Source organism: Odontesthes bonariensis, chromosome 9 (genome assembly GCF_027942865.1).
Source record: "Odontesthes bonariensis isolate fOdoBon6 chromosome 9, fOdoBon6.hap1, whole genome shotgun sequence".
In the NCBI taxonomy this organism is placed as follows: domain Eukaryota; kingdom Metazoa; phylum Chordata; class Actinopteri; order Atheriniformes; family Atherinopsidae; genus Odontesthes; species Odontesthes bonariensis.
This window is the reverse complement of record NC_134514.1, coordinates 3194909-3217100: the sequence shown is the minus strand read 5'-3', so window position 1 is coordinate 3217100 and position 22192 is coordinate 3194909. Positions and strand designations below refer to the sequence as shown.

The 22192-nt window shown below is 43.7% G+C and overlaps 1 protein-coding gene across 1 annotated transcript in view; it reads right to left on the bottom strand.

Annotated features, from left to right (window-relative positions):
• Positions 1 to 22192, bottom strand: part of LOC142387977 (uncharacterized) — a 58549-nt gene that overhangs the window by 26529 nt on the left and 9828 nt on the right. Inside the window, exon 2 of the mRNA XM_075472775.1 lies at positions 223 to 430. Within this exon, the coding sequence (XP_075328890.1) occupies positions 223 to 416 (194 nt within the window). The 5' untranslated portion in view covers positions 417 to 430. The remainder of the gene's footprint in view (positions 1 to 222; positions 431 to 22192) is intronic.

The window sequence follows — 22192 nt, the reverse complement described above, 5'->3', positions numbered from 1 at the left end:
TTTAAAAAATTATTTTTAAAAAAACAAAAGAAGAAGGAAATTTCCCTTAGGGCCCCCTTGTAGGCTGGACCCTGTGAATCAGTCTGACTTTTCCCTCCTGTTCGACGCCGCTGGTCCCACTCCTACTAATTTCCTCCTGTGGGTGAGTCACTGCCAGGGAGACGTCTCAACAGACGCCTCTCAGTGCAGAGACGTTTCATTTCATGCATTAAAGACACTCACTGTCCACATCTCTGAGGGTCTCCCCCGCCGTTGGAGCCGCCGTCCCCCGGCTGCACGTCCTCTCCGGTCCGCTCCGGCGGAGATGAGCCGCTCAGAAAAGTGTCCTGAAACAGATCCAGGAGCAGCTCCAAGTCCCTCGCTTCATCTCCAGGTTCGACGTCTCTGCGGCGTTCTGATTCTCGGCATTGTGACATCACATTAACTCGACCTGGTGGAAAACAAAGAGGAGAAAGACAGAACAGCAGTCTGAGAACGAGCAGGAAAACCATCCAACATGAAATCATCATGGAGTTCCGTCTCACCCGGGTTCGAACGAGGCGGTTTTTACATGAGAGCTGATGCACTTCAGGGCAATTTGAAACTACTTCGTTAATCACAAATGACGTGACGGACCAGCTGTTTCTGGTCTAAAACCAGCGTATTCCCAGATATGATATAATATCCCAGATATTCCCACAGATTTAAGTCCTTCCTGAAGAACTCCCTCCTTTTGTGGATGTCCACCGCAGTCGTTGTTTTTCCTCTTTGAGCTTCATTTCTACTACTACTTCTTCTACTGAATTACAACCAGTTATGTAGCTTCACAGCCTTGATTATGTTAGTAGTGTATTTACCATTGTGTTAGTAGCTTTTCCTATTATTATTGATCCGTTTCTGCTGCAATTGAAGTCTATGGCAGCCCGTAGAACGCTTTTAGCCTAGGAATTCCCATGCTGCTTTGCGCGCGATTTCATTCACACTGCAAAGGCAGCCTGGAAACCACCGCCCTTATTTTTGCCTGAGTAAGGGAACCAGTCACAGAACGGGGGGGGGGCAGCAAGACGATGACCGAAACTTGTAGAGTGTTAATCCAACATGGCTGCGGACACAACGTTACCGTTCGATGCAGCCTTAGAAAGTGTTTTAAGTAGCTTAGAACGCAAGTTTACTTTTAAAAAAGAGCAACGTTTGGCGTTGAAAGATTTCATTGCCTTCTTCCTCGTCGAATTTCTGTCGCTCTACATACGTCATCTGGTATGAGTGATACAATTGGCTATGAATCGCGCACAAAGCAGCATGGGAAGAACCAGACGCCATTTGATAGACATTCGTAGCGCCCAATAAACGGCTCTAGGCATTCGTAAACCACGCCTCAAATACGAGAAAATGCACACCTAGTTCCCAGACCACCATCTCATCCAGATGTGGACGCGTCAGCCAGGCTAGAACGCTATGGTAAAAAGTTGTGAAATGTGGCACACGTATTCAGCACAGTGCCAAAGTACACCTCAAGAATTTTCATGCCCCAAGAGTGTCTCTAGCGCCACCAACACGTCAAAGTTCAAAGTGCATTCAGCCTAATAACTTTGGACTACTTGGTCCAAATTTCACAAATGAGGCATCGTTGGAATTCGTGGACCATGACGAGTCCAACTATGATGTCTTTTTGCATTTGACTAGATTTTCCGCCATCTTGAATTTGATCAAAAACCTTCAAAAAGCATTTCAGGTCACACAGATTGTTCAATTTTCACGGGACTTGGCACATTGACTCTTCAGACCAAGCCGCACAAAAGTTATGGAGTGGAATTTTTAATTTCGCTTCCGTTTTTCCATACCAGCCAATCAAACTCGGTGGTGACGCCATCAAACCGGAAGTGAAGCCATATCTTGGCAACCGTTTAATATTATAACGTCAAACTCCTAACGCAGACTCATGACCACAAATTTGAGAGGCCAAATAAGCTTGGTGACGTTTGGCCTCTAGGGGGCGCTATATATAGCAAAAATGCATTTTTGCTCATATCTTTGGGCCCCTTGGTCCAAATGTCACAAATGAGAATCCCTGGAAAACCTTCAAAAAGCATTTCAGGCCACGCAGATTGTAAGATCTCCACGGTACTTGACACATAGAATCTTCAGACCAAGACGCACAAAAGTTATCATGTGGAATTTTAAATTTCGCTTCCCTTTACTATAGAGCCTTCTCTGTGGCAACACCCAGACTGTGGAACAGCCTCCCGTTGTCTGTTAGATCCTCTCAGTCTTTAGGCCAGTTCAAATCTGGACTGAAAACACATCTCTTTTCCCTGGCCTTCCATAGCTGAAATGGAGTTTCACCTTGGCTTGGTACTTTTATTGTTATTGTTACTGTTATTGTTATTTTATTGCTAATTTTATCTCATATTTTATTTTTATCTGTGTTGAAAGTCATTCTTATTGATTTTATTGATGACTCGCGTGATGCAGTTGCTGTTGTGAAGCACTTTGGTCAGCTGAGGCTGTTTTAAGTGTGCTATAGAAATAAACTTTGAATTGAATTGAATTTGCCCGTTAGGCCGTATCTCTGCGATGCATTGATGTATCGATGCCAAACTTGGTGCATGGACTCATGACCCCTTCCTGAGCAGCCCAAGCCTTCCCTATTGGGCCATTCTGCTAGGCCCCCACATCGCTTCTTGCAGCTATATTTTCCTTTAAACCAGTCAATGGAAACATGTCTGATTCTTTTTTGATGCTTTTCAAAAAAAAACAAAAAAAAAAACACAGTTTAGTTCTTCATATGACGTTAAAACCACAGAAGTCACCAGCAGTAAAACTGTGATCTGGTTCAACAAAAAACACTTCTGTGTGACAAACCAGAGCTCTTCCTTTTACACGGTTACCTGCCAATAAATTCAGAAGTCTATTAGGCAATGACGCCAAAAGAGATTTTCATGAAGAAGTGCGCACAGTGGCAGCGTCCCAGCAGAGAAAAGACGGAGCGATCCTCACAACGTGCTTTGCAAACAAAACTCCAAACATTCAGCATCCCTAAAGCAATTTAAAACAGGAATACTGAAAGTTATCAACCTTATCCACAAGGTCGAGCAGAAGAAAGAAAAGCAAACAGGGATTCAGTCTGTGTGCCGATCTCAATCCCTAAAGCAAAGAGACGCACACAGAGGAGGCAGTGATTCACGTTATCAGCTCCACAAGGTTCAGCATACACACCTGAGGCCACACACACCGGAGGTTACACACACCTGAGGCCACACACACACCTGAGGCCACACACACCTGAGGCCACACACACCTGAGGCCACACACACACCTGAGGCTACACACACCTGAGGCCACACACACACCTGAGGCCACACACACCTGAGGCCACACACACACCTGAGGTTACACACACACCTGAGGCCACACACACACCTGAGGCCACACACACCTGAGGTTACACACACCTGAGGCCACACACACCTGAGGCCACACACACCTGAGGCCACACACACCTGAGGCCACACACACACCTGAGGCCACACACACACCTGAGGCCACACACACCTGAGGCCACACACACCTGAGGTTACACACACCTGCGGTTATTGCTTGTTCATGAGTCTCTCTGGGTCTCTGAGACACAGCCAGAACTGGTTCTGAATGAGTGGACAGCTTTCGCAGCCGTGTGGGTCAGATTTACCTCCATGAAGAGGATAGATTTACAGCGAGCCGTTCACTCGCTCAGCGCTCGCAGTCTGATGTGTAATTATCTCCTGATTTACAGACACAGCAGCTGATAACACATCCCAGCTGAAAAAGACCTTTATTCTCCCACGATTTAAGAAAACTAATCATCCAACTGACAGCTGTGCCTTTCACTTACTGTTTACCATTAATGGATGCTTTTGTCCCAGAAATATAACTAAATATGTTAAAATACCCTTTAAAAACCAAAGTTTTTACTAAAGAGGTGCAGACACAATCATTTCTGCAGCTGTTACGGATGCATTTAAAGCAGATTTAGATTTAATTTACTTCTGATTGAGCCATCATGTAACAAAGTGCGTCACAGACGGAAATAAAACGGTTTGTTTTCTAGTTCTTATGCTGGGGTTTCACAGTCAGCACTTTTGATCTGTGTGGTCCCTCACCCGGGGCCACTAACAGAAGGAGCGCCTCAGCATTCAGCAGATGGCCATGAGGCTCTCTGAGTGTCAAGCAGGGATTTCTATCCATAGAAGCTTTTTATTCAGAAACTCAAGCCATGAAAGCTGGCAGTTTATTAGAGTCAAAATGCTGCTTCTTCTTCTTCCGTCCTTTGGATTTCCACTGAAGTCAAAAGGTGCACGGTGGATGAGGGACGTTAAATCTGCTGAAATGTGCCCCGCCTCCCTGACAGCTGGAGTAGGTAAACCAGGAAGTGTGACCGATGTGAAACGACTGCTCAGATTCAACCTTTTCTTGTCCTGATCAAAGCAGAAACAGTCGCCTAAAAATCAGTGAACGTTGGACATTTCTATGTGTCGTTGGTATTTTTTTATTTGTGCCTCAGAGAAAAGCTGCAGTGAAGCAATCAGAGATTAAAGAAGTTCCTGCTTTCTTTCTCCAAAAGAACCGAAAAGATCTGGTTTTTGGAAAAGGTTCCTGGAATCAAGATGAATAGTCGCATTCGTACAGAGCAGTTCTAATAACGGTCCTCCTGGAATTCCGTACTAATAGCTGCCCTTCCCCAGCGGAACTGTTTCAGTTTGCATTCCCACATGAGTCGGACCTGATAGGGACTGATGCGACGCAGCCGTCTGCGACAGCGACGTGTTACTTTAGCGCCACATTCAACAACAAAACAGAACAAAACAAAACCCGGTAAAAGTAAGGAGAGAAGAAGAAAACTCCACCAAGAAGCTAATATGGAGAGCGGGGAGGCCACCGTGTTCATGGTCTGCATGATGGTGATATTAATCATGGACGATCACATGGGGCGTCTAACATGGAGGCTGGAAGAGCTCACAGAGAGAGTCAGGAGACGAAGGATGGAGCGCAGGCCATACTTCTTGGTTTCATGAAGGAAGGAGAGCAGAGCGCCGCAGACAAAGGAGACAACGTGGAGGTTTAACTTATTAAACACGCCAAATGTTCGTGTCGTATGAGGAAACATTTCAGCCTGACAACATGACAAGGGGCGGGGCTACCGGCCACCAAACACCTCCGTCAGATGTGTTCCTATGGAAACCAGAACTGAAATGGTTCCAGGAACTGAGGGCCGTGGTCCCTAGTTCCTGTATGTCCGAATGAGGGAAAAAACGGCCCCGTTTCTGAAAAGGTTACAGGAACTGCCAAAGGTTCCTACAGTGGGAATGCGGCTCATGTAAAGGCCTCGTTCTCTGAGCTGTCCGTGGTCCTGAACCATGAAAAATCTGTGTTTACAGATTAGTGAAAACTAACCAGTTCCATGGATCCCATAGAAACTGGCCCTTTTACTCAGGAAATCCAAAAATAATCACCTCGCTCTCATTCTGAAGGAAAAAAGTCAAACATCCGAACCTCACAAAGGACGAGCTGGAAGTTAATATTTATCTTTCCACTATTCAAATAGTTTCCAACCACACAAACCAGTCCTCAGGGAGGAAGCTGCAAAGTGAGGATGCTGTATGGAACAGGTGAAGGAACTGAAAGATGACACGAACAAAGATCGTTTAGGAGACCGAATGATGTAAGAGTTGTTAAATCGGCCTGTCCAGTGGAAGCCGGATGAATGTGGATGCACACGGTCGGTAAATGTGGGTCATCATACGGAGTACAGTGGAAACACTGGTGACACATATCCCTGTTTGAGCAGCCCGAGGTAAATGCAGACAAACCCTAAACATGATGCCACAGTTCAGCATGATGGACACAAACCTTCTGCCCTCTCGGTTCAGCATCATCAGACCAAAGGTGTTCAGATGAAGCCATTTCTCCTGCAAAGACTTTTTTTAGTTTGAGATTTCAGACGATGAATCAGTGCAACTCTCCTGGATTTTCTCAGATGTGTCAACAGATACTACAAAGTCCTGATTTACGCCAATCAATAGCCGTATATTTTCTTACCAATTCGTCCACGACAGGAAGAAAACGCCTCAACAAGCTGATGGACAAACTGCCCTCTCATTTCTGACTTCCTCCATTCGTCTTCTTGACTCTTTTCTCTGAGTTTTCCTCCCAGAGATATGAGCCGAGGAGGAGAAGGAACGAGAGGTTTCCGAGCCGTGCTTTTATAACGAGGTGCAAGAGGAAGGTAATGGCTGTGTTCGAAACTACATACTACATACTCATCGATCAGACAGTATGCAGAGCGTTTACCCACAATGCATTTTGCTCCTGCCCGAGCTGAAATCAGCCGGCCTGAAGCTGATTTCCCTTAAGCTCTAAACTCTGTAAACTTTAGCAACATTTGAAACATTCTCAGGTGAGAAAGTAGTCGTTTAGATCCCCAACGTGTTGAAAACCTGACAAAATACCGGCTGTTTACAATTTTGTTCCCACGAATTCGGCGCTACTAAAGCTAGCCGCAGTGAGCTAACGCACTTCCGGTTATTTTCACAAAATAAAATACCCGTTGCCTTTTATCATAGGGAAAGCCATTACCATACAATTGGTGCTTTTGTTTTGAAAACAGGAAGTGAACCTACCCTCGTTGTAGCTAGCTTGAAACTGCCGTTTTGACAGGAAATGACGATCGGCGACGTTACGTTACGTTGCATCTTGGGTAGTTTGAGTATGAGTAGTAACCTCATGATGCATACCCAACATTTAGGAGAATCTAGTATGCATCCGGGAACTTCTCGCTTACTCAAACTCACATACTAACTCAAAACGTTAGTATGAGTAGTAGGAGAAGTATGCGGTTTCGAACACAGCCTATGTGTTTGTTAAAGGTGAATCATCACTTCCCTGTCCTCAGTATAACAGAAGATGGAGGCGAGGAGCCTGGCATGTCACAGTGCCATCATTCAACATGAATGAAGTAAAAATGATTAAAATCCCACTTCAGCAGCATAAGGGTTTGTTTTATCTGATAGTTGTTTCTGGATATGATCCAAAAGGTTAGGTGTTTTAGGGGATTGAACAAAAAAAAAATTAAGGAATAGCAACAACTCGACCTTGGAGGGAACACTGTCCTCTGTTAGGACCGTTAGACGCAGACTAAATCGATGCTTTTCCCTCCGCCCAACTCGCTCATTCACATACAGAGGAAAGGAAAGTGGAGAGTCATTTTGGTGTCTTCATTGCATCAGACTGCAGAGACCCAGAGGGTCTAAAATGATCTTCTGACTGAAAGGAATTAGGGCTGGAAGAGTTAACTCGTTAATTGTTTAACGGCAATAAATATTTTATCGCGCATTTTATTTTTTTTTATTTTTGGGGGCTTTTGTGTCTTCAATGGAAAGTTCAGAGAGACAGGAAGCAGGGGGCAGAGAGAGGGGGAACAACACGCAGCACAGGGCCGTCCGCTACGGGACTCGAACTGGGGCCAGCTGCAGCGAGGACTATAGCCTCTGTACATGGGGCGCCTGCTCAGCCCACTACGCCACGGACCCCCCCTGTTTTATTATTTATTTTATTATTGTAAAAGTCTGTTGCTCACAGGCTTTTATTTTGTAAAAGTCTGTTGCTCACAGGCTTTTATTTTGTAAAGGTCTGCTGCTGTCTGCTGTGGAACAGGAAAAGAAAGTAATCGGCGGATCCACCAAACATGGAGAAGGGTACGGAACTTTTACTCGGCCATTTTCATTTTAAAGTTCTTCCAGACGGCGGAGTCGACAGAACCAAAGTCATCTGTAAACACTGCCAAGTTGAATTGTCTTCTCAGCGTAGTAGTTCCAGTCTAAAATATCACTTAAAGGCAAAACACACAACTGATAGCAGCAAGTCATTCAAGGAAACAGACAGTGGAGCGAGGCTTCTACATAAAAACTACAGAAAGATGCTGATGTTAAAAGTGTGTTTGCACAACAAATGTTATGGCACTTTCATTCATATGGCAGCACATTTAAAATAAAGCTAAATGCTAAAAGCTATACACTACTTTTGAATTCATTTTTGGATTTTGCGTACAAATGGGATTAATCGTGATTAATCAGGGAAATCATGTGATTAATTAGATTATGAGGAACACACATGAAGAAGACAGAATGTGGCCTTCTCAGGGGTTCAGGGCTGAAGTCTCGGCCTTGTAACTGATGTTAAAACATCCTCACACTTTCACACCCTTGCTCACAGACTAACAGTCCCTGGGTGGGAGTTAAGAAGATGAGGCCTTGGCCTGGTCGGCCTCCCGTGGGACGGCAGAGAGCGCTTGATTTATGAGTCTGGGAGAAAATGAAAAGCTCTCAGGTGGATGCACACACACAGTCGAGTCATGAAGTGTTTCTGATCTCCGGGGAAGGAAGAAGAAAAGAAGTAAGGATGGATGTGAGGGTGAAAGAAGGAACAGAGGATAGATACAAGGAGAATAGAAAAAGGGACGCCGACTACTGATGAGCTAATGTGGTAATATATAATCATAAAAAATGATCAAAGCAGGCCTCAGTTAGCATGTTAAAGGTCACCCCAAGGTCAGAAACCCAAAGAGCTACATCTCAGACTCTGCAGGCCTCAGTTAGCATGTTAAAGGTTAAAGGTCATGACAGCACAGTTAGAAACAGGCTGAACAGGTGTGGCTTGTGTGGAAGGGCTGCAGGAGAAAGCCTCTTCTCTCTAAAAAGAACATGGCAGCACAGCTTAGGTTTGCAAAGCTGCATCTGAACAAACCACAAGACTTCTGGAACAATGTCCTTTGGAAAATAAAAATAAAAAATTTAAAAGAATAAAATACAAGGATAAATTAAAAGACATACAACAGCTATATAATTTAAAACAATAATACTGAAATAAAAAAATAATGATAATAATAATGTATTTACAACAACAACGACTTTGTGGATGAGATCATATCTAATAAAAAGTTAATTGAGAAAACTTTCTCCCCCTTTCACTGCTGCAGCCCAAAGCTCTAAACTGATAAATAAAAGAGAAACAAACAACTGTCTTTGCTCAGATTCTTAAATCCTACAGCCCCCGGCCAAGTCTTTCTAATTAAAACACACAAACATTTCAGTACCGCCCAACAACAGGCTGCGTGAGACTGGACACAAACACAGACTCAATTCCTGCTCAGTTCATGGCATTTTGCCTCAGAAGAACATCTGTTGAACATGTGGCCACACACACTGTTTCCCCCTGAGAGCTGAAAGTGTGAATGAAGCATCATTATGCACATTTAGCAGGCAGACAGAGAGAGCATCTTTATCTGCTGATGAGTCACCGGCTGCCTGAAGCTCGGAGCCGACACACACAGCTGATGCAGCGACTGTCGTGGAGCTGATTTCAATTCATTCCCGTTCTGCTGTTCACTCAGGAAGTCTGCTTCCTTCCACGAGGACGAATATGTCACAACGGCTCGATTTGGTTCTACTTTCAGGCCACCGAGTAAAAAGACTTGTTTAACTGTAACAGCAGCAGAGTTGATGACCAATGATGCATCAAAGGAACCATCCTCTCTTTGCCGTTACCCAACACATAACAGTGCTAATATTTACATTTTCCCCTTGAAACAGAAAAAAAACCCCATAAATATTAAACATTTTAGATGGGAACCCTTTGACATGATGTGCAAGGTCCCGTATACTTTACATGATAGAAACTGAAAGACAAAACATTTCTATAAATCGTTCAAAATGTAATGGAAAAGGTTTTCTCCCATTGGCAAACATACATTAATTGACCGTTGTTTCTTTTAGCTAGAATGCTAAAAGAGGGTAATTGTCGGCTAATGTTGATAAGAACAACAAAAAACCGAATAGGCCTTTAAAAGTCTTTAAACGTCTTGTAGATACATTCATCCCCAACAATTTACACAAATTATCCAGTGCATCTCGTTCCATTCCACCCAAATGCTTTTCCCTATTGGTAAAGACTCGTTCCATACCTCTGTCCCAATGCTTTTTCCCTATTGGTAAAGACTCGTTCCATTCCTCTGTCCCAATGCTTTCTCCCTATTGGTAAAGACTCGTTCCATAGCTCTGTCCCAATGCTTTCTCCCTATTGGTAAAGACTCGTTCCATAGCTCTGTCCCAATGCTTTTTCCCTATTGGTAAAGACTCGTTCCATAGCTCTGTCCCAATGCTTTCTCCCTATTGGTAAAGACTCGTTCCATAGCTCTGTCCCAATGCTTTCTCCCTATTGGTAAAGACTCGTTCCATAGCTCTGTCCGAATGCTTTTTCCCTATTGGTAAAGACTCGTTCCATAGCTCTGTCCCAATGCTTTTTCCCTATTGGTAAAGACTCGTTCCATAGCTCTGTCCCAATGCTTTTTCCCTATTGGTAAAGACTCGTTCCATAGCTCTGTCCCAATGCTTTTTCCCTATTGGTAAAGACTCGTTCCATTGCTCTGTCCCAATGCTTTTTCCCTATTGGTAAAGACTCGTTCCATACCTCTGTCCCAATGCTTTTTCCCTATTGGTAAAGACTCGTTCCATACCTCTGTCCCAATGCTTTTTCCCTATTGGTAAAGACTCGTTCCATACCTCTGTCCCAATGCTTTTTCCCTATTGGTAAAGACTCGTTCCATACCTCTGTCCGAATGCTTTTTCCCTATTGGTAAAGACTCGTTCCATAGCTCTGTCCCAATGCTTTTTCCCTATTGGTAAAGACTCGTTCCATACCTCTGTCCCAATGCTTTTTCCCTATTGGTAAAGACTCGTTCCATAGCTCTGTCCCAATGCTTTTTCCCTATTGGTAAAGACTCGTTCCATAGCTCTGTCCCAATGCTTTTTCCCTATTGGTAAAGACTCGTTCCATAGCTCTGTCCCAATGCTTTTTCCCTATTGGTAAAGACTCGTTCCATAGCTCTGTCCCAATGATTTTCCCTATTGGTAAAGACTCGTTCCATACCTCTGTCCGAATGCTTTTTCCCTATTGGTAAAGACTCGTTCCATACCTCTGTCCCAATGCTTTCTCCCTATTGGTAAAGACTCGTTCCATAGCTCTGTCCCAATGATTTTCCCTATTGGTAAAGACTCGTTCCATACCTCTGTCCCAATGCTTTTTTCCTATTGGTAAAGACTCGTTCCATAGCTCTGTTCCAATGCTTTTTCCCTATTGGTAAAGACTCGTTCCATAGCTCTGTCCCAATGCTTTTTCCCTATTGGTAAAGACTCGTTCCATAGCTCTGTCCCAATGCTTTTTCCCTATTGGTAAAGACTCGTTCCATACCTCTGTCCCAATGCTTTTTCCCTATTGGTAAAGACTCGTTCCATAGCTCTGTCCCAATGCTTTTTCCCTATTGGTAAAGACTCGTTCCATAGCTCTGTCCCAATGCTTTCTCCCTATTGGTAAAGACTCGTTCCATAGCTCTGTCCCAATGCTTTTTCCCTATTGGTAAAGACTCGTTCCATACCTCTGTCCCAATGCTTTTTCCCTATTGGTAAAGACTCGTTCCATAGCTCTGTCCCAATGCTTTTTCCCTATTGGTAAAGACTCGTTCCATAGCTCTGTCCCAATACTTTTTCCCTATTGGTAAAGACTCGTTCCATACCTCTGTCCCAATGCTTTTTCCCTATTGGTAAAGACTCGTTCCATACCTCTGTCCCAATGCTTTTTCCCTATTGGTAAAGACTCGTTCCATACCTCTGTCCCAATGCTTTTTCCCTATTGGTAAAGACTCGTTCCATACCTCTGTCCCAATGCTTTTTCCCTATTGGTAAAGACTCGTTCCATACCTCTGTCCGAATGCTTTTTCCCTATTGGTAAAGACTCGTTCCATACCTCTGTCCCAATGATTTTCCCTATTGGTAAAGACTCGTTCCATACCTCTGTCCCAATGCTTTTTCCCTATTGGTAAAGACTCGTTCCATACCTCTGTCCCAATGCTTTTTCCCTATTGGTAAAGACTCGTTCCATAGCTCTGTCCCAATGCTTTTTCCCTATTGGTAAAGACTCGTTCCATAGCTCTGTCCCAATGCTTTTTCCCTATTGGTAAAGACTCGTTCCATAGCTCTGTCCCAATGCTTTTTCCCTATTGGTAAAGACTCGTTCCATAGCTCTGTCCCAATGCTTTTTCCCTATTGGTAAAGACTCGTTCCATACCTCTGTCCCAATGCTTTTTCCCTATTGGTAAAGACTCGTTCCATAGCTCTGTCCCAATGCTTTTTCCCTATTGGTAAAGACTCGTTCCATACCTCTGTCCCAATGCTTTCTCCCTATTGGTAAAGACTCGTTCCATAGCTCTGTCCCAATGCTTTTTCCCTATTGGTAAAGACTCGTTCCATACCTCTGTCCCAATGCTTTTTCCCTATTGGTAAAGACTCGTTCCATAGCTCTGTCCCAATGCTTTTTCCCTACTGGTAAAGACTCGTTCCATAGCTCTGTCCCAATGCTTTTTCCCTATCGGTAAAGACTCGTTCCATACCTCTGTCCCAATGATTTTCCCTATCGGTAAAGACTCGTTCCATACCTCTGTCCGAATGTTTTTTCCCTATCGGTAAAGACACGTTCCATACCTCTGTCCCAATGCTTTCTCCCTATCGGTAAAGACTCGTTCCATACCTCTGTCCCAATGCTTTCTCCCTATTGGTAAAGACTCGTTCCATACCTCTGTCCCAATGCTTTCTCCCTATTGGTAAAGACTCGTTCCATACCTCTGTCCCAATGATTTTCCCTATTGGTAAAGACTCGTTCCATACCTCTGTCCCAATGCTTTTTCCCTATTGGTAAAGACTCGTTCCATACCTCTGTCCCAATGCTTTTTCCCTATTGGTAAAGACTCGTTCCATACCTCTGTCCCAATGCTTTTTCCCTATTGGTAAAGACTCGTTCCATAGCTCTGTCCCAATGCTTTTTCCCTATTGGTAAAGACTCGTTCCATAGCTCTGTCCCAATGCTTTTTCCCTATTGGTAAAGACTCGTTCCATAGCTCTGTCCCAATGCTTTTTCCCTATTGGTAAAGACTCGTTCCATAGCTCTGTCCCAATGCTTTTTCCCTATTGGTAAAGACTCGTTCCATACCTCTGTCCCAATGCTTTCTCCCTATTGGTAAAGACTCGTTCCATAGCTCTGTCCCAATGCTTTCTCCCTATTGGTAAAGACTCGTTCCATACCTCTGTTCCAATGCTTTTTCCCTATTGGTAAAGACTCGTTCCATAGCTCTGTCCCAATGCTTTTTCCCTATTGGTAAAGACTCGTTCCATAGCTCTGTCCCAATGCTTTTTCCCTATTGGTAAAGACTCGTTCCATAGCTCTGTCCCAATGCTTTTTCCCTATTGGTAAAGACTCGTTCCATAGCTCTGTCCCAATGCTTTTTCCCTATTGGTAAAGACTCGTTCCATAGCTCTGTCCCAATGCTTTTTCCCTATTGGTAAAGACTCGTTCCATACCTCTGTCCCAATGCTTTCTCCCTATTGGTAAAGACTCGTTCCATACCTCTGTCCCAATGCTTTCTCCCTATTGGTAAAGACTCGTTCCATAGCTCTGTCCCAATGCTTTTTCCCTATTGGTAAAGACTCGTTCCATACCTCTGTCCCAATGCTTTTTCCCTATTGGTAAAGACTCGTTTCATACCTCTGTCCCAATGCTTTTTCCCTATCTGTAAAGACTTATTTCATGCCTCTTCTCAATGTGGACAGATGATGAATACATAGAACGTTGTGGTATTTCTTGTTGATTGTGCAAAGATACTTTAGAGGTGAACATAGAAGTTACAAGTTACTTTAAGGATACATTAGTCTCCGTAACACTGTGTTAGTGCAGGACAATGACCTTAATATCTGTAATCAGAAAGGCAGTGAGCAACGCACTTCCTGTTATTTTCACAAAATAAAATACCCGTTGCCTTTTATCATAGGGAAAGCCATTACCATACAATTGGTGCTTTTGTTTTGAAAACAGGAAGTGAACCTACCCTCGTTGTAGCTAGCTTGAAACTGCCGTTTTGACAGAAAATGACGATCAGCGACGTCACGTTACGTTGCATCTTGGGTAGTTTGAGTATGAGTAGTAACCTTATGATGCATACCCAACATTTCGGAGAATCTAGTATGCATCCGGAAACTTCTCGCTCACTCAAACTCGCTTACTTTACGGGGCGGATGTAGCTCAGGAGGAAGAGCAGTCGCTAACCAATCGGAAGGTCGGTGGTTCGACCCTCGGCTTACCCGGGCTACATGTCGAAGTGTCCTTGGGCAAGACACTGAACCCCACGTTGCCTACCGATAAATCTATTGGTGTATGAATGTGTGTGTGAATGATTAGAAAGCACATAGTGTGTGTATAGACGTAGACGTGCTGTATGAGTGTGTGTGAATGGGGCATGTAGTGTTAGAAGCGCTTTGAGTAGTCAACTAGACTAGAAAAGCGCTATACAAGTACAGTCCATTTACTAACTCCAAAAGTTATAAATAAAATAAATTTTACATTTTTTTTTTTTTAAACTGCGTTAATATAAAAATATTTATCGGCGTTAAATAATTAATAACGAGTTAACTCGCCCAGCCTGTGCTAATCTAAGACCTATACTAACCAAGAAACATAAGATAAAAATACAATATTGTGCAATATTGCATGTTGTGGTGCAAACAGCAGTGGAGGTAGGCATGTGTAAAATGATGAGTGCATTATTGTTCATTTAGGAGCCCGATGGCCTTAGGATAGAAGCTGTTCTCCATTCTGCTTTCTATAGTGCACCTATAAAAGTTGGTGAGGATGACTGGGTTCATGCCAAACTTCTTGAGTCTCCTCAGGAAGAAGAGGTGTTTCTGGGCAGCTTTGACCACCTTGTCCGTGTGGGCAGACCAGGTGAGATCATAGCTGATATTTACCCCGAGGAACTTGAAGCAGCTGACCTTTTTCTACTTCAGATCCATTGATGTGAAGGGGTGCATGCTCCAGTTCTTTCTGTCCTCGGCCTTTCCACACTGAGGTTTCCCTGAATCTTTGCACAATATTCTGCTCTGTAGATGCTGAAAGACCAAAATCTTTACAGTCTGACTCTGAGAAACATCTGCTGAACCTATTGATGATTCTCTGATGGAGTTTGGCCCAAAGCGGTGAGCCACGACCCGTCCTCGTTGGAGAGCCTGAACCTTTGGTGGAAGCTGCTGTTATACCCAATCCTGACACCCTCACCTGTCAGCAGGTAACCTGCTGGTTGGAGAAGCTTCCAGAACGCTGTTCCTGTAGATTCTATAAACTTTCCGTCTTTCTGTGACTCCAGAACAACTTTTACTGAGAATCTGACCAGCGGCGTCCATTCAGCCAAATCTAAGGTATGTCAAGGTCACTATAGTCACATGACCACAGTATCAATCAATAATTATACATGCCCAGCAAATAATCACCACAAAAGTCTGCTATGTAGCTTATCTGTGTGCAAATGCAGTCTCACTCACATAGCCGCTAACATAACAATGGACTCGTCTCCGTCTCCCTGTTAGCATTAGCATTAGCATTAGCATTAGCGGCGGAGGTGCTGAAGTGGACTGCCTCGTTAACAGCCTGATTCTTACTCGGCGCAACCGCGCAACTGTTCTGGCTCGAGAACCATTAATGACGTCATCGAAAGCGCCAGCCCCTTCACAGTTCCTTCAGCTCATAAGTGCAGTTTGCGCCGAGTATGCGTCACATTTGCAGTTCTCTCCAGACCAGCAGGCGTCACTGTTGAGGAAACAAGCTGAAGAACTGGACGAAGAAAGCATACACAATGCCACCTGTGGTGTCACGTCAGCAGAGGCTGGCACATCTGATGCGGAATGAATTTACTCTGGGTGTAGAACTGTATATGTATCTCAGAGCTAAGCGGCTTCGGCAAAAACAGAAGAGAAGGTGGAATGTTCGTCCTTTGCAACAAGACGAACGTTGTCAAACGTTGTCCCAGTGTAACTTCATAGACGTGTCGTACAGATGTTTGTAGAGGCGCACCCTCTCGGTCACCGCGGTCTCTGCAGTGTTCATGTTTCCTTTCTCTTGGTCAGCTGTTTCCGGTTGAGCTCGTGCGAAGTCAGAAAAAAAGTTGTGTACGCGCCCTTGCGACGCGCGAGGATGTTTTAGCTTGCGACGGGGGGCGTGGCGGAATTTTGGGTCACGTGACCGTTTGCGCCATTTGCGACCAGCTAGTAAGAATGGGTCAAAGCGAGGCTGCGCCGAGTAAGAATCAGGCTTTAACAGCCTGAATCCCGCCTTCACTACCTGGTCCTCCTTCCTCCGCCGCTGGGGCAACATTGGACTCATCATCACCTGCCCTTTTTTTGGTGATAAATAAATCTAAAGTTTTCTGCTTTGTCTTCATATTTTACATTAATTAGCAAACAACAAATCCAGCTAATAACATCAGCTTTGACCTCCAGGCTCCGTCATCTTGTGTGTGTGTGTGTGGGGGGGGGGGGGGCCTGGGAGATACCACATTTCAAAAGGGAAGATGATTCTTAGATAAATTGATTGTGTTGTTTAGAATTTCATTTGTAGTTCATTTATATGTATTAAATAATAGAATAATCAATACAAATTGACACAGAGTATTTCCATACAGTAAATTCATTTAAAAGAAAAAAGAAAAACGAACATTTACATTTTCCCCTGGAGCCCAGGTGTGGCAGCTGCCATACCCAGTTGACGCCCATGAATCTGAAGCAGCAGATTCAAGTTTTTGTAAATACGGTGGAAATTGTTCAGTGAAAACCCTGAAAATCCTTCAACTTTATTCGTTTCTGTTCAAGGTTCAAGCTGACAAACAAACTTCATATTTAAATCCATTTCAGAAAACTTTTCTGGAGATGGAGCAGGTCATAAGAGACTCACAGGGAGCAGGTAGAACAGCAGGGAAATGAAGCAACAAGAAGCCGGTTTACCGTCTGACTGCACCTGAGCGAACATGTGGAGTCCCAAAGCCCCTCCTGTTGTCTTCTTTCAAAGGAAAACACTTTGGGTCAGAGAAAGCAGAAAGGCCAACTACCTTTTACTAGCTCAAAATATTTACATCAGAAATGCATCCAGCTGAATGTCTCTTTTAGCTTTTCAATGAGCCTGACATCCAATAGAAAGTCTGATCTTCAGTGGTGATTAGAAGGCTGGAAAGGTGCTTTTTAAATGCCGGGCTAAGATAACCGCCCGCTAGCTCCAGGTTCATACCCACCAGAACTCAACTTCATCCGCTAAAAGCAAATAATTATGCTTTCCCAAAGCCTGGAGGAGCTGAATTAGTACAGAACAGTGGCCGACCTGAGGCCCGATGCAGGCAGCTTCACCTCCTGAAGGCCGGATTTGAATATCTGACGCAGACGTTCATTTGCATCCGCTGAATTAAAGGACTCCACCTGATCAAACAAACGTCTGCCAAATCTTTACTCTGGCTTCCAGTCAGTCACAGAATAGATTTTAAAAGCCTGCTGATGGTTTACAATCTGTGATGTGTTCAGAGAATATAAAGCCAGCAGAGCTCTTAGATCCAAGGACTCAGGTCAGCTGGTCCAGTCCAGAGTCCAGACTAAACATGGAGAAGCAGCATTTAGCTGTTGTGCTGCAAACAAGTGGAACAAACTGCCAGTGGAGATTAAACTTTCACCAAATGGAGACATTTTTAAATCCAGGTTAAAAACATTTCTGTTCTCATGCGTCTATGCATGAAATCTGCACGATATCTTTGAACTTATCTGGACTGTTGCTTGTTTTTAAATTCATTTAAATGATTATATTTGTTTCTCTTTATATTCTTTTATGTATTTTAATGCTTCTTCCACTCCCTGCTGCAATGCTTTTATTTTATGTGAAGCACTTTGAACTGTTTTGTACATGAAATGTGCTACAAATAAATTTGATTTGATTTTTTATTTGAACACACCTCCTGATTCTGCTGAAACACACCCACTTTACAGCCTTCACTCATGTTCAAACACGTGCACTCTGTAGCACACACACATGCACACACAATCAAAAAAAAAGACAGATAATCAGTCCAACACCCGACTTCATCGATGACATCACCCATGATGTCATCGCCCACCAGCTGAGCCAGACAGAAGGACAACCAGGAGAGCTCTGATTGGCTGTATAGGCGCCATAATTCCCTGACAGTTTTGTGTGCGTGCGTGTGCACGTGCACGTGCACATGCGCTGACTTTCACCACTCTGACGCCTCCAGCAGATGTCTGGCAGGACGAACAGTTGGACGGCTCACACCCTCATTTAATCTGTTGTTTCACATCGTTTCAACAATTCATCTTTAAACTCCGTCAAACGGGTTTATGTCGGAGTCTGGAAGGCAGTTATTGTTGATCTTTAGAGAAATTTAATCAACTTTATAGCACCCAACAAGAGCAGATGGATGGAAGCTCCTCTTCACTGAGAGAAGGAAACCAAACTTTAGCATGCGGCCATCTTTTTTGAGCAACATGTGTAGGGATGGGAATCGAAAACCGGTTCTTGTTTAGAACCGGTTCCCAGTGTTTCAATTCCTTGGAATCGTTTGGCGATTCTGCAAACGATTCCCTTATCGATTCCAGTGGGCGCAAATGACGTCACCACGCAACGTTGCGTGGCGAGTCCAGCGCAGCCAGCAGCCAACAGTAAACATGGCGCCCAAGCGGTACAAACGCTCGAAAGTTTGGTTACACATCCCTAAAAAAGACGACAACAGGGCAACTTGCAAAGTGAATATTTCACCAAAGGGAGGAAATACTACCAACATGCAATAACTATGAATGAATGATTAACGTCGGTGAATCTGAACCCAGCAGCGTTAGCAACGTTAGCATGTCCTCGGCTAACACTGCAGGTAACTAACTAACAAACACTGCCTATCATGTTAGCACCATTTGCCTGATTGTAAAACCTGCTGTTAGTAACGGTTAAGGTTAAATGAATGCCTTCTCAGGCATTACATTTAGATGAAATCATGAGAGACAGAGCCTGACTGGCTCAGAGCCAGAGGCTGGTGGTGCTACCCCCAGTTCACCTCTACCTCCAGCTTCTCCTTTCACCAGAGCAGGAAGAGTTAAATTACCCAGGCCAGGATAGACCAATGTGGACCTCACCGTTGGTGGGTTTGTAAGGTCACGACTCGTGTTACTTCTAAACTAAACAAAGTTGATGCTAATCGACCGGTTTGTTGTCCTTTTTCTCCAAATGAGAATCGATAAGGGAACCGATAAAGAACCGAATCGTTACGCAGAATCGAAAATGGAATTGGAATCGTACAAATCTTATCAAGTCCCATCCCTAAACATGTGACCCACACACACTCAGTCTAAAGTCCTTCCTGTCAGTGTGTGAGGCACAAAGCATCCCTCTGCCCTGGCTTTCCATGAGGGAGGCAGCTCATCTGCATTATTAAGACTCGTCCCGGCTCAGGAGACGAGGGGATCTCTTCCTCGCCGCGCCGCAGGCAGATAGGAGGCGAATTATGTTATTAAGATTAAGAAAAAGGGCTTTTGTTGGATGCTGCTGTCGATACTGAGCTGAGGGGGGAGATTAAACTGCGAGAGGAAAGGAAGCAAAGTGGGAAAGTGTCTGAGCTCTGACGTTAAAACAGCAGCAGGATGGGGGGCGGGGCTTCAGCAGCCTCGTTAGCATAGCACTCAAGTGGATTTATGGAGTTGGATCGGCTCGTTTTGGTTGATATTCAGCTGTGAAGGTGACTGAGTGACTGTGAAAGTTCCCCACAGTGTCTGCCTGCTGAAATAATGTTAATTAAGCTTCAGGGAGCAGAGGAGGGGGCGCTTAATGGATGAGGAAAACTCCCCCCTCATGAATATTACAAGTAAACTCAGAGCAGGGCCTCACCGAGCTGGATGATGTTAATACTGTCACTCTATAAGAGAGTGAGAAGGTCACACGGGTCAGAAACCGAGACGCCACCTGTTCAGCAGGTGGGTCCACATCCAGGTGCTCAGGTTCAGGCAGGTAATCATCATCTTTACTGAGATAAAACAGCTCAGGTTCAGGCTTTTAAATTAAATTAATATAATAAATTACCTGATTTTAGGGTTTATCTTTTAAAGCTTTGGCTGATATTTACACATAAATCCACAGAAACTTGAACAAACTGCTATAAACTGCATCTCCAGCAGACTCCATCACTGTAACGCTCTTTTAACTGGACTTCCCACAAAGAGCATTAAACATCTGCAGCTCATCCAGAACGCTGCTGCTGGAGCTTTAACCCGGACTAAGAGATCTGAACACATCACAGCAGCTTTAAAATCTTTACTCTGGCTTCCAGTCAGTCACAGAATAGATTTTAAAAGCCTGCTGATGGTTTACAATCTGTGATCTGTTCAGAGAATATAAAGCCAGCAGAGCTCTTAGATCCAAGGACTCAGGTCAGCTGGTCCAGTCCAGAGTCCAGACTAAACATGGAGAAGCAGCATTTAGCTGTTATGCTGCAAACAAGTGGAACAAACTGCCAGTGGAGATTAAACTTTCACCAAATGGAGACATTTTTAAATCCAGGTTAAAGACATTTCTGTTCTCATGTGTCAAATAAAGTTGACTTGATTTGATAAGTCGCAGCTTCTCAGTTTGAGGCTTCGTCAGCTTCACTGAAAGAGAGAGATTCAGGAGGTCCTTCCTGCCGGCAGCAATAATAGTTTAAATGAAAGTCTCATTTTCATCCAATTTAAAATGGGTCTCGTGTATCAATTCAATCCTAAAATCTTTATCATTTTAAAAATAAGGACACTTTTCGACCCCAATTCATGTTAAGCGAGTAGCTGAAATACTTAGATTACGACCTTAAATCTAGTCTTTGAAGAGCAATATAACAAAGCTCTGCAACTGTATTTCCTGGTATTTAATTTAGAATTAATAAGACGTTTAGGTACGAGCTGGATAGTTATTCATCCCCAGAGGGAAGTTGGTCCAACGATGCCAAACGCAGCAGCGAACCCGCTGAATCCTGCAGGATGGAAACGGCATCCTCGTTTGTTCTCATTACGACGTTTGAACGGCAAACAGGAAGACATTTTAATTTACTCGTGAAGAAGAAACAGCAGGTTCTGAAAACACTGAAACGAAGCCGTGAAATGCATCGTTCCCGAAGCGTCTGCGGCGAGGAGCAGGTGACAAATGGCTGCCATTAAAGCCCAGCTGCTTCAGAGGGGAAGAGATCTTCAGCCGAGGAGGCCATGAAGGTGAGAGGAAGTCAAGACTATTAGGAGCAGGACTGATTAAAACAACTGTGTCCTGAGACAAAGTGAATAAAATCCCTTCTGCTCAGGGACGGTTTTAGCTATGGGCAACGTGGGCGACTGCCCAGGGCGCACAACACAAACTGCTGCCAATCCACATAAACTGTATTTCATTCCTAAAATGAACATAGACCCATATACCTTCATGTAATTAACTGGGTTATATGAGAAATGTAAACAAAATAAAAATCTGTGCAGCCATCTACGTGAATGTGTTTACGTCACGTGACTCCGGTTGATTGACGGGTGAGCGGACGGCGTTAATGGGAAAAGCAAAGGTAATAATGTGGAGTCATCATGGATCATCATCATGGTGAAAGAGCAAAGAAGCCATCAGGTGCCCAGTTTAGAAAGAGAAGAAGAGAAGAAGAGGAGAAACGGGCAGAAGATAAAGGGATGCAGATTTCTATCAGTGACGTAGGCTATAGGCTATCTGTTAGCCTCTTGCTAACATGTTGCTATTAGCCACGACTGTGTTTGATTTTTAGTTTAGAATTAGAATTGAGGCATCATGTCATGCAGCTAATTTCACCCAAAGACAACCTGGTCCGGTTTGTGTTTGCAACACAACAAGTGCAAATTGCTAAGCTATATGCTAAATTAAATAACTTCTAATATACATTGACATGGCATTTTGTAAGCTACATGTGGTATCTTTTTGTATTTAACCCTCCTGTTGTCCTGCGGGTCCAAAGTGAGCCACCACCATGTTTAGCTGTAGAAAAAATACCTTAAACTATCTTTTTCCAACTTGAAATTTTATAACTTTTCCTAAAGGGACCCCATCATTAGAAAAAGTCACTTTATTTTTGTTTATGTTTCCATGTGGGCTGTACACCACTAGGGGACAAAGATTGTCTTATATATTATTATAAAAACATTTAAACAGCAGAAAAAAGTTCACTGTTTTTTCCCTTTCAATATAATTAATTCAGAAGTAATTACTTCACATTTATATAATAGCAATAATAAAC